This window comes from Theropithecus gelada, chromosome 14 (assembly GCF_003255815.1).
Source record: "Theropithecus gelada isolate Dixy chromosome 14, Tgel_1.0, whole genome shotgun sequence".
In the NCBI taxonomy this organism is placed as follows: Eukaryota; Metazoa; Chordata; class Mammalia; order Primates; family Cercopithecidae; genus Theropithecus; species Theropithecus gelada.
Window position 1 is genome coordinate 22,098,824 of NC_037682.1, and position 12,437 is coordinate 22,111,260.

Genomic DNA, 12,437 nt, shown 5'->3' on the forward strand with positions numbered 1-12,437 from the left:
CCCTGAGAGAATAAAGGCTCACTGTATTCAGTAACAAACGAGCTTGCTGTTCTCAAAATATATCTGATAAAACTGGGGTTTGTTGGACTTCAGCTGCGTAAAGAACAGAGAAGTCACAGGTATGTCTGGTGTAAGAAATTAGACTTTGCTTCTAAGAAATTACACAGTCTGTGCTAGAACTAAACCCTTCCAAGTTCCACGAGCCATTATCTGAGATGATCAGTGTCTGATTGCATCCTAGGAAAGTCCACAGAATTGCTGTCTTCAGTGGAATCCTGTCCCAAGGGGCATGCCCAACCTACACGATGCACCCCAACGCTGTCTGTGAAACTTACTTGGATGAATGTTAAGATCAGTGCTTACCTGAGGGCCATGACTTTGTGGCTTAGATGATTCTTCCTTTGCCAGGAAGGTCAATTATATACTAAACTCTGAACATGTGCTGACTGTATGTCTTTCCTGATTAAATGCATTGTTCTAATAAGTTCATCAAGTATAAAACCTAGTGATGATGGATTGTTTTTTTCTCCCCTCACCTTGCTGCTGGAAGAAAGATAAAGCCAATGTAGGACTTGGGACGATCAGATCCAGAGTTAAAGTCAGGCTTCACAGCTGCCCAAATTAGCCAGGTTCTAAAGAAAAATCACGCGACTGACCTATTTTGCTCATAAACAATTTTATTTTTTTTCTCAGTATGTGCCCTTGAAGATTCCAAAATGTTGGAGTTTCTGATTCTCCTGGGACCAAAGGTAAAAGCATTGTATGGAAACACTCAACCTTGGCTCATTACTCTCCTGAGGAGCGAAGTTGGGAGGCCTCAGAGAGAGGGAGCTGACACTCACACCTTATTCCAAGATGGGTAACACAGTGAACAAAGAATTAGTAAAACATAGACTCAGTCTGTAGAGGGCTTCAAATATACATATTCTATATATATAAACCTGTTATATAGGATTTCAACTTATTGGTTTCCTTGTGATTGGTAATTAAAGTACAAATGAGAAAGATGTTGCACACTGCTGATTTCCCCTTCTCAGCCCCCCTCCCTCCCCAACATAAATAACATTACAAAGGTCAGCTGATCCTAAGAATTTTTGTTGTTGTAAATATTTTGTTTTAAAATTCATATTCCCCTTCCTCCCCTGCAAACTACCTCTGAGAGTTTGTAACATAGCAGCATGGAACGTACAAGACTGGGGACAGCATGGAGGTCTAACGGAGAGAGCGCAGAACGTTGCTTCTCACCGACGGGCACCAGATGAGCTTCTGCATTTCCACTGACAACAGAGGCTACGACAGGAAGCAGAGAATGAGCAATGCGGCTTCGTCCTCCTCCAAAGAGGAGGCTAGCTGGACCACTGAGAAAAGCCCTAAAGGCAGTGAGGTTTTTGGAGACAGAGCACAGCTCCAGAAATGTCTTGGCTCAGTATTTACACAATATCTTGAAGCTGCACTTTCCTTTTAAGAAATGTGTGTTTCTGAAGGTGCCTCTTCTGAGGCTGGTTGGGGGAAAGGAGAAACTGAAAAACAAACCAATTCCCGCATATGTAAAAGTCCTGTTATAAGTCTTAGTTATTTTCACACACATCATTAATAGTAGATACTGACAATGATTGGTTTCTTTTTTCTTTTTTTTCTTTTTTTTGAGAGCATGAGTAAAGAGAAAGAGAGAAAGAAGAAGTGCACTAAGGAGAGCGCCGTCCCTTCTTCAGCATTAAGTGACACTGGATGGTCTGGATTCGGTTCTTGGCCGGGACAAACTCGGGCTGAAGCTTCAATGTGGATTCATACCACACCAGTGCTTTTTCAAATTCTTCCTGTGAGGGTCAAGGAGACAAACGTGAGGGGATGGCATCACCAGGCTAAATATATACTGTGCCCTCTTTTTTCTCAAGAAGCACCTCTGTGCTAGGGACAACCCTGCAGCGTTTGCTCAATGGATCTAAGTCTCTGTGGAAAAGTCTGAGGTTCCTCTGGGAGGAAACAGCTGCCTTCATCCCTGAGGTATAACATCACAAAGGAAACTACGGCAGAGCCCAAGAACAAAAGGAAAAGGGGTAGAGCAGCTTTTACAAACCCAACAACAGTCGCAATTGTGGTAATAATAAGACCTAACAGTCCTGAGTGCCTGAAATGTGTCAGACACTGTGCTAGGTGCTTCATGAAATCCTTCCATTTAATCCTCACAGAAACCTCTAGAACCATGCCTGACAAATGCCCATTATGCATCTGCCTAAATTTTCTAATGTAGCTAGAAAGACGGAAACTAAGTCAGGTATCTCAATTGGACTCGTACATTTTGAAGAGTTTAAAAATTCTCTTTAAAACTCCAACAAAGATTGGTAAATGATCCCTGCCATACTGAAGGTTAATCTTTTACTTAGAGTTACACTCTTAAAGAAGAGCCCAAATCAACTGGTTCAATGACTTCTAGCCAAATGAGAGACACAAGTCCTCGTTCATAGTAGCAAACTTCACGTTTACTGGGGGCAACAACAGATTCTTCAATTTAAGAAGCAGAGGGAAATCTGCATATTCGGCAATACCTCCCTGGCAAAATACTTCTCGCCTCTGAAGTCAAGGAAGCTGGCAGCCCAGGGCTGCTCACTCCGTAAGCCATTACTGAGAGCATCTTGGGAACAGCCCTATGTGTGATGCCACATTTTAGATGAAAGTGAACGGCATGATTCTCATGCTAAACTGGGTTATGACAGCTTTTAGGGGGTCCCCCTGGGATTTTCAGTTCTGAAATCAGTTCTTGCTTCTGATCAGAATGAGGGATCTGGATGACTTTGCCATTTTCTCTCTAAATGGTATTCCATGAAACTAGTGGAATTTCATCATTCATTAACTACTTGGTGAGCGCCTACCATGTGCCAAAAACACTGTGAGGCACCGGAACAGGGAGGTGAAGAGGAGTCTTGTCCCCAACAAGCCCATAGGCTAGAGGGAAAGACATATCCTTAAACAAAAAATTATAAAACAAGGTGAAAATCCAGCAAGAAAAACACGCACAGGGTGTCATGAGTGCAATGACAGGTACCTTAGCCCAACCTGGAAGCAACAGAGCATGTGTGTGTGTCTACATGGCATGTCAGGAGAGGTTCTCTGGAACAGGTGGTGTCTCCAGGAAATTGTAGGTAAATCTGACTCTGCTGTTGGTGTTCAACCCATGTTGAGGAACTACGTAGTTGCAAATACTTAGAAGAATTTCATGTATTATTTTTTTTAAACACCTCTCAAACCCTTATCCACAAAATATAACATTTTTTTTTGGAGCTAGCAATTTTAGACAAGTTTACAGGAGACTGGTGGGCAATGACATACTCAAAAAGGTTTTGAAATCAAAGAGGTGCTACTGTTTGGCAGAGTTGGTACATTCTGCTCACACCCCCATCTCACCATTGCCACGTAGACATTGCCCAGAGTGAAGTGGTTCACAGCAAAGTGTGGTGCGATCTCTACTGCCATGGTGGCCACTATGACGGCGTCATTCCAGAGCTTGGCATTGTGCAAGATGTTGGCCAGGCTAATCAGGGGCACATCCTGGGAGAAGAAGGAGAATGGTGAGAAGGGAAAACTGGGTTTTGAGCTTTCATTCTTGTTTTTGGTGATCATAAAGAATATAGTCGGTGCTTCCTGGTGAAGGATGAGAATAGTGCCACTCAAAGCGCTTTTCTGCTGTTTGCTACTGGTCTGTGATAGATAAGGTGCTTGTACCAGAATATCAATCAATTCCTTCTTTCATTGGCGGAGTCTTGCTTCGAAAACCAAACACAACAAAATGTCAGCTGAAGTAAACAATCTGCTGAATAATGTAGTTGGTTTCTTCTGGTGAAGCTCCTTGTCTCATTGCAGACTGCTAATAAAAAGTCTGTGTACTGTCCACAGACCACACTTGGAGTCATGCTGTCAGAAAGTCAAAATAATTTCTGCAAGAACCATCATATCATTAGGGGTTGGCAAACTGAGGTCTAACCTAGTCTGCTGCCTATTTTTTAAAAAGTTTTATTGGGACACAATCATTCCCAGTCCTGTACGTATTTCTGTGGCACCTTTCATACTACAATGCTAGAATTCAGTAGGTGCACCAGAGGCTGTCTGGCCTCCAGAGTCTAAGTGTTTTATCCTCTTGCCCTTTTCAGGAAGTTTGCTGACTCTTAGAGGTAGAGCCTTAGCCCTTCCCCATTGCCTAACAGTAGAGAGTACAAAATGATGGATGGAACAAGTAGCAATATTGTTGCAATACTGTTATCATCACAAATATCATTCCCTTTAAGTGCCTTACCTGAGCAATGTTACCTGTATCACGCCATATTGGGTTCTATAGCAGACACAGAAGAAACAGAAAAAAAGGACCCATCTTTGTGACAGCCATAGAATGCATGACCCTAGATGAGCTCATTGAAGTTCAATAAGGTGCCCAAATTCACAAAGCTAGTAAGAGGTAGAGCTGTGTTTAAAACTCAGCAATGCCTGGCAGTGAATCCTGTGTTCCTTCCCTCATTCCATACACTGCCTTGATGAGCAAAGAAGACACCAGCCACGTCTTTAAAAAGTATAAGATCTGGATTAATGCAGAACTCAGAACACATGGATACAAATGTGCTGATAAAAACCGTACTTTCTCACCCGTCATAACAACAACTGGTCTTCCGGAAAAGTTTGGTGTCACACAGGGTTAGCTGGTTTGGTTTTTGTTTTGTTTTGTTTTGTTTTTGTGGAAACAGGAGAAGTCAGACAACGATCAGGGACTGACCAACGCATGTGAAGAAATGGAAATTCGCTTCTATCTCTGTGCTTGGAAGCAAGCTCAAGCCAAGAGGATAAGCAAAACAAGTCTAAGAGGTCACCAGGCCCCCGAGGACAAGCTAAACTCAGATTGACTTCTATGTGTCAGCCCACTTTGGCCAGTGCATTTGCTATATGTTGGGTGGCTCTGGACACAACAGAAAGGGGACTCAATGCAGTAACGTCTTACAGTGATCTGGAAGGCCTTCCCCACGTTCCAACCTGCTGAGGCCGGGGAGGCACGCAGCAGGGATAGTTCACAGGCTTGCTGGGGCACATGCCCAGTCAGAAGGTCTCCTGCCCCATTCTCTCCTTGTAACATGTCCTCACTGGCTGAGCATGAGAGAGGCTGGTTGAAAGGGCAGAATAAACCATGGGGAATGGAAAGGACTAAGGGGCAGAAATTCCCACCTTCTGAGTCCCACTCACCTTCATCTGGTGTGGTGCATAGTGCAGAGCCTGGCGGAGGCAGTCGATTGCCTTCTTTCCTTGGCCTTTCACCCTCCAGTAGAGGGCTGCCATGCTGGAGAGGACCCAGGACGTCTGGTTCTGCAAAGGAATGTTAGCTAAGGCTGGTGTCCTTTCAAGAACATACTCATTTATTACCAAGATTAAGTTCAGTTACACAAGTCACGACCATTCAACTGAGTATTTACTAAGTGCTGGCACTCTGCTTAGCACTTCCTGCTCCTCCTGTCCTTCATTAACCCTTAGAACAATCCTGTGAGCTTGATACTACTATTACAGCCCTTCTGTAAATGAGAAAACTATGACTCAGAGAGGTTAATTGTCTTGCCTAAGTTCACTCAACTACTGAATAGCAGAACTGTATCTCATATCTATGTTCTATTTTATTTAACTTTCTGAATAGGTAACATATTCACATGTTTTAAAAACCACAAAGTATACAAAGTTATACCGTGAAGTCTACCCGTCTCCCATCCTTGTCTCTATGGTAGACAAGTAAACGCTATTTTTAGTTTCTTACGTTTCCTTCTAGAATTTCCTCCCCTCCCCTCCCCCCTCCCCTCTCCCTCTCTTTCCCTCTCCTTCCTCCCCCTCCTCTCCTTTCCTTTCTCTCTCTCTCTTTTTTTTTTTCTCCTGAGACTGAGTCTCTCTGTCGCCCAGGCTGGAGTGCAGTGGCATGATCTCAGCTCACTGCAACCTTCATGTCCCGGGTTCAAGTGATTCTTCTGTCTCAGCCTCCCGAGCAGCTGGGGTTACAGGTGTGCACCATCACTCCTGTCTAATTTTTGTATTTTTAGTAGAGACAGGGTTTCGCCATGTTGGCCAGGCTGGTCTCAAACTCACGACCTCAGGTGATCCACATGCTTCGGCCTCCCAAAGTGCTGGGATTACATGAGCCACAACGCCTGGCTGGATTATAACAATTTAATCTCCGGCCAGAAATATGTAAGTATCACCACTTCCTTATAGCCCCATCACAGAGTTTGTTACTATACTCTTAGGCCTTTGCCAATCTGATGGGTGAGAAATGTGGTTTTAATCTGCATTTCCCTTCTTATGAGTGGAGCTGACCATTCTTTCATATTTGTTAGCCTTTTGTACGTCTTTTCTGTAAACTATCTGCTTTTATATTTTAATTGTTCTGTGAGGCTTTTGTCTTGTCTGTTGGTAAAATGTTCTTTATATTTTAGGGAGATCATCCTTGCCTATGATTTACAGATACGTTTCCTGAGTTTGAAGTCTGTCTTTCGACTTACGGTACTTTGTGTGATGCAGATTTTGATTGCTACAGAATTTGTTTTTTTCATGATCTTCAATGACTTCTGGATTTTCCAGTTGTAGTTAGGAAGCCCTATCTCATTCCAAGGATATCAAGAAATTTTACTGGGCCAGGTTTGGTGACTCACAGCTGTAATCTTAGTGCCTTGGGAGGCCAAGGCAAGAGGAGATCAGCCTGGGCACCACAGCAAGATCCTGTCTCTACAAAAAATAAAAAATGTAGCTGGGCATGATGCTGTGCATCTGCAGTCTCAACTACTCAGGAGGCTGAGGCAGGAGGATCACTTGAGCCCAGGAGTTTGAGGTTACAGTGAGCTATGATCACACCACTCAATGCACTTTAGACTGGGGGAGACAGACTGAGACTCTGTCTCTTAAAAAAGCAAAAGAAATAAATATTTTACCATTTCCCCTATAGAATTTTTATAATTTCATTTTTTACATTTAAATATTTGATCCATTTGAAATTTAATCTGCTATAAGGTAAAAGATATGGCTCCAACTTAATTTTTCTCCAGATAGCTACTAATTTGTCTCAAAATTTAATTAATAATTCACCTCTCTCCCCAGTGAGATACTACCTTTACTACAGATAAAACTACAGTATTTAATTTAGGCTGAATTTTGAATTTAGGTCTAACTTTGGATTTTTAAAATCTATTTCATTTGCAACTGTTGGTTGATCTCTGACTCCCAGCCATTACAGAAGAGGCACTCAGAAGACACAACTGCTTGTCTGATTTCGGTTTTCAATAACATTTTTGTTAATTTTAGAATTCTACATTGTCAGGGAGTATAGTATTTACCTTCTGACCTATCACCCTATGCCTCACCTTTGTTTTAGTATTGGTTTTACAGCTGAATATAATCAGTGATCACTGACATTACCTTTGTGTGTTTTTCCCAATCATCTCCTGGTTGGCTAAAGCTCATCTTCTAATAGTTTCCTCAAGAAGGGCTCATAGGAACAATATTCTTTGAGATCACTGCTATGGGTTGAACTATGTTCCCCCAAATTTCATATTTTTAAGTCCCAATCCCCTGTACCTCAGAATGTAACTGTATTTGGAGGCCTTCAATGCAGTGATTAAGTTACAATAAGGCTATTAGAGTGGGGTCCTAACTCTAAATGACTGGATTTGTATGAAGGAGTTAGAACAGGAGAGACACACCAGGGTCCTATGTGCACAGAGGGACAACCATGTGAAGAGGCAGCATGAGGCCAACTGCAAGCCAAAGAGAGAGGTCTCAGGGGAAACCAACCCTGCCAGCACTTTGATCTCAGGCTTCCAGCCTCCAGACCTGTGAAATAAATTTCTGCTGTTGAAGCCACCCTGTCTGTGGTATTTTATTCTAGTGTCCCTAGCAAACCAATACACTCATATATGTTGAAAACTTTCTGTCTGGTGCTTTCAGAGCTAAAAGACAGCTTGGTTGGATTTAAAACCACAGCTTAGTCTTTCTTCGAATAATGTATTGGCATTTCTGTATTGCCTCTTGGTGTGGAATGCTGCTGAGAGAAACCTGAAGCTAGCCCGACTTGTTCCTCCTTGTTAAGTGACTTGCTCTTTTTGACTGGTATTCTAAAAGGATTTTAAATAAAATGATCTTAGGCCGGGTGTGGTGGCTCACACCTGTAACCTCAGCACTTTGGGAGGTTGAGGCAGGCGGATCACTTGAGGTCAGGAGCTCAAAACCAGCCTGGCCAACGTGGTGAAAACCCATCTTTACTCAAAACACAAAAATTAGCCAGGCGTGGTGGCAGCTGCCTGTAATCCCAGCTACTCAGGAAGCTGAGGCAGGAGAATCACTTGAACCTGGGAAGAGGAGGTTGCAGTGAACCAAGATTGCACCACTACACTCCAGCCTGGGTGACAAAGCGAGATTCTGTCTCCAAAAAAAAAAAAAAAGATATTTATTTAATGCTAATATTTGACACACAAAAGAACATAAATCATTAAATACATGTATAATATATAATTTCTTCTTTTTTCTGAGGCAGCTCTTGCTCTGTCCCCCAGGCTGGAGTGCAGTGGTGTGATCATAGCTCACTGCAGCCTTGAACTCCTGGGTTCAAATGATCTTCCTATCTCAGCCTCCCACCTCAGCCTCCTGAGCAGCTGGGACTACAGGCATGCACCACCATGCTTGGCTAATTTTTAAATTTTTTGTAGAGATGTGATCTTGCCATGTTGTCCAGGCTGGTCTTGAACTCCTGGGCTAAAGTGATCCTCCTGCCTCAGTCTCCCAAAGTGTTAGGATTATCAGAATGCGCCACCGTGCCAATTAAATATAAAATTATATAACATAGTTAAATAGTAAGTATATAACTATGCAAAACATATTCACGCTGTAAAACATACAATAATGAATATTCCAGAAATGACCACCTTACTGAAAAACGAACTTGTATTTACCGATGTGTTCTTACACCATTCCATCCTCACCCACTATTCTAAATGTTATCTTTAGTATTCCATTTCACCTTTTAAACATAGTTCTATCTCTGACATACATGTATACTTGATTCAACAATATACATTAGTTTACTTCTTCCTGCACTTTATGAAAATGGTGCAGTAGTTCCTCCTACTTGAAGGGGATACATTCCAAGACTCACAGTGGATGCCTGAAACCATGGATAGCATCCAGTTTTATATCTACTATGTTTTTTTCAATCTGATAACTGAGAGGCAGGGAGCATCTACAGTGTGGATACACTAGGTAAAGGGATGATTCACATCCCGTGTGGACTGAGCCCAACAGCAGGTGGTTTCATCATGCTACTCAGAATGGTGGGCAACTTAAAAACTCATAAATTATTTTTTTTTGAATTTTCCATTTAATATTTTTGGACCATGATCGACTGTGGATAACTGAAACCGTGGAAAACGAAGCCGCACATAAGCGGGGGACTATGGCATACTGTATGTAGACCTGTCGAACTTGGGGCTTTTTATTCAACATTGTATTTCTAAGATTCATTCATGTTGTATTTATTCAATTCCCTGCTACACAATTAAATGCTCATTAAGTTGAATACACTACATGGTATTTATCCATTTTCTGTAGATGGGCATTTAGATTGCTTCCTGTTTGTCTCCTGTTATAGTCTAGAATAGATACTGAAGAGTAGAATTTCTGGGCCTTATAGTCTAGAATAGATACTGAAGAGTAGAATTTCTGGGCCACAGGATATGCATATGTACAAAAAAAAACAAAAACAAAAAAAACAAAACAAAACCCCAGAGATTGCCAAATTGTTTCCCAAAGGCACTATGCCAACTTACAGCCCCATTAGCATTGTTTAAAAGGACCTCTTGATCCATATCCTTCTTAACCCTAGGTATTATTGGTGAGGGGAAAATGGTATCTTCCTGTGGTATTACTTTGCATTTCCTGATTACTAGTGAGATTGAGAATTGTTTCTTATGTTTATTCATCACACAGATCACTTCTGTGAAATGCCTGTTAATATCTTTAATGCATTTTTCTATTTTATTACTTTTCATCAATTTATATGTTTCATATATTAATCTTTTGTAGATTAAATGTGTTACACATGTGTTCTCTCTGGCCTGCCTCTCTTTAATTAAACAAATTAAACTTTAATATACTTGAATTCATTAACATTTTCTTTTATAGTTATTTTGTGTCTTCTTTAAGAAGAAAACTTTCCTTACTCCATAGCCAGAAAGGTCATCTCCTGTATTTTACTCTAATTTTTAACATTTTGTTTTTGATACTTGAGTCCTTAATTCATGTGGAATTGAATTTTTGTGTCAGATATGAAGATTGAAATTAACTTAAGCAATTGCCCCAGTACTATTTCTTGAACAGTCCCTTCTCTTCCCACCAATTTTCAATATTACTTTTTAAATATATCACAGTTCTGATGTCAGAGCAGAGGTCCCTAACCTTTTTGGCACCAGGGACTGGTTTCATGGAAGACAAATTTTCCGTGGATAGGGTAGGGGGTGGTTTCTGGATGATTTGAGTACATTACATTTATCGTGCCCTTTATTTCTATTATTATTACATTGTGAAATAATTATACAACTCACTATAATGTAGAATCAGTGGGAGCCCTGAGCTTGTTTTCCTTCAACTAGATGGTCCCATCTGGGAGTGATGGGAGACAGTGACAGATCATCAGGCATTAGATTTTCATAAGAAACTTGTGTGCAACCTAGATCCCTCGCATGTGCAGTTCACAATAGGGTTTGCATCCCTATGAGAATCTAATGTAGAGGAGGCGGAGCTCAGGCAGTAATGCGAACGATGGGGAGTGGCTGTAAATACAGATGAAGTTCACCTGCCACACACCTCCTGCTGTGTAGCCCTATTCCTAAGAGGCCACAGACCAGTACCCATCTGTGGGGAGCTGGACCCCTGTATTAGAGTCTATCTCTGGGCTTTCTATTTAGTCTTCCTAGCTGTTTTTATTTATGCTTGAGCAAATAGCATAATGTCTTGTTTTATTAAAAAAGTAAGACAACTCTCACTTTATTTTTCTTTTCAAGAGTGTCAGGTCTATTCTTCATGCTTTACCTTTCCATATAAAGACCTGCTTTTCAAGTGCCATAAAAAAACCCTGCTGATACTTTGATTATAATAGCATTGACTCTATAAATCAAATTGGGGAAAACTGACATGTTTACAACATGTGTCTTCTTATCCATGAACATTATATATGTTTATTTAGGTTGTTTAAAATGCTTTTTGATAAAGTTATATACAAGTCTTGATAATTTTTGTAAGATTTATTGACAACTTTATATTTTTATAATGAGGTATATTTTTAAAAATTACACTTTTAAGTTTTGTGCTGCTGTACAGAAATGCAACTTTTTATTTATTGAGTTTACAGGAAGCCACTTTGAGAAATATATTATTTCTAAAAAACTATCTGTGGAGTCTTTGGGGTTTACTATACAGATAATCATATCATCTCTGAATGATATTTTGTTTCATCTTCTTTATACTTATGCCATTTCTTTCTTTCTTTTTTTGAGATGGAATCTTGCTCTGTTGACCAGGCCGGGGTACACTGACGCAATCTCGGCTCACTGCAACCTCTGCCTCCCGGGTTCAAGTGATTCTTCCGCCTCAGCCTCCTGAATAGCTGGGATTACAGGCCTGCGCCACCACGCTGGCTAATTTTTGCACTTTTAGTAGGGAGGGGGTTTCACCATGTTGACCAGGCTGGTCTCGAACTCAAGTGATCTGCCCACTTCGGCCTCCCAAAATGCTGGGATTACAGGCGTGAGCCACTGCGCCCAGCCTAATTTATTTTTATTGATTTACTATATTTGCTAGGAGTTTCAGTACAAGGTTGAAAAGAAATGGTGATTCTTTTTCCTGATTTCACAGAATTATTTTTCATACTTCCTCATTAAGAATTATCTTTGAAGTAGATGTGTTGTTGATTATTTTCACCACATTAAGGAAGTTACTAAGTTTTACACCATAAATGGGTATTAATTATATCAAATGCAATCTACTGAAATGATTTCACGGTTTTTTTCCTTTAATGTGGTGACTCATATTTTATGTTTTCCTGGAGTTAGACCATTTTCAGTATTTCTGGGATAAACCCAACTTGGTCAAGGTATATCTTCTTTTAAAGAAATGTGCTGCTGGATTCAGTCTGTGAACATTTTGCTTATGATTTTGATACCTAAGTTCACGAGTAAGATTAGTGCTAACTTAAAAATTATATATGACAACATATATAAATATATATAATTTTTCTTTCTCATAATGTCTGATTTTGTTGTAAAGGTTATACCTGCCTCAAGGAATTAACTGGTACTTCATCCCTTATTCTAATGTCTGGAAATCTGTTTATATTAGGATGAGGTATTTCTCAAAAGTTTGTAGAATTCACACTTGCAAAA

At 40.6% G+C, this 12,437-nt stretch overlaps 1 protein-coding gene across 2 annotated transcripts in view; it reads right to left on the reverse strand.

Annotated features, from left to right (window-relative positions):
* Nucleotides 1–659: 659 nt before the first annotated feature.
* TTC17 (tetratricopeptide repeat domain 17) overlaps nucleotides 660–12,437 on the reverse strand; it is a 138,470-nt gene continuing 126,692 nt past the window's right edge. For both annotated transcript variants that reach the window (XM_025356229.1, XM_025356227.1), the window contains 3 exons: nucleotides 5,221–5,340; nucleotides 3,403–3,546; nucleotides 660–1,817 (listed from right to left, as the gene is read on the reverse strand). In XM_025356229.1, the coding sequence (XP_025212014.1) occupies nucleotides 1,686–1,817; nucleotides 3,403–3,546; nucleotides 5,221–5,340 (396 nt within the window). In that variant the 3' untranslated portion in view covers nucleotides 660–1,685. The remainder of the gene's footprint in view (nucleotides 1,818–3,402; nucleotides 3,547–5,220; nucleotides 5,341–12,437) is intronic.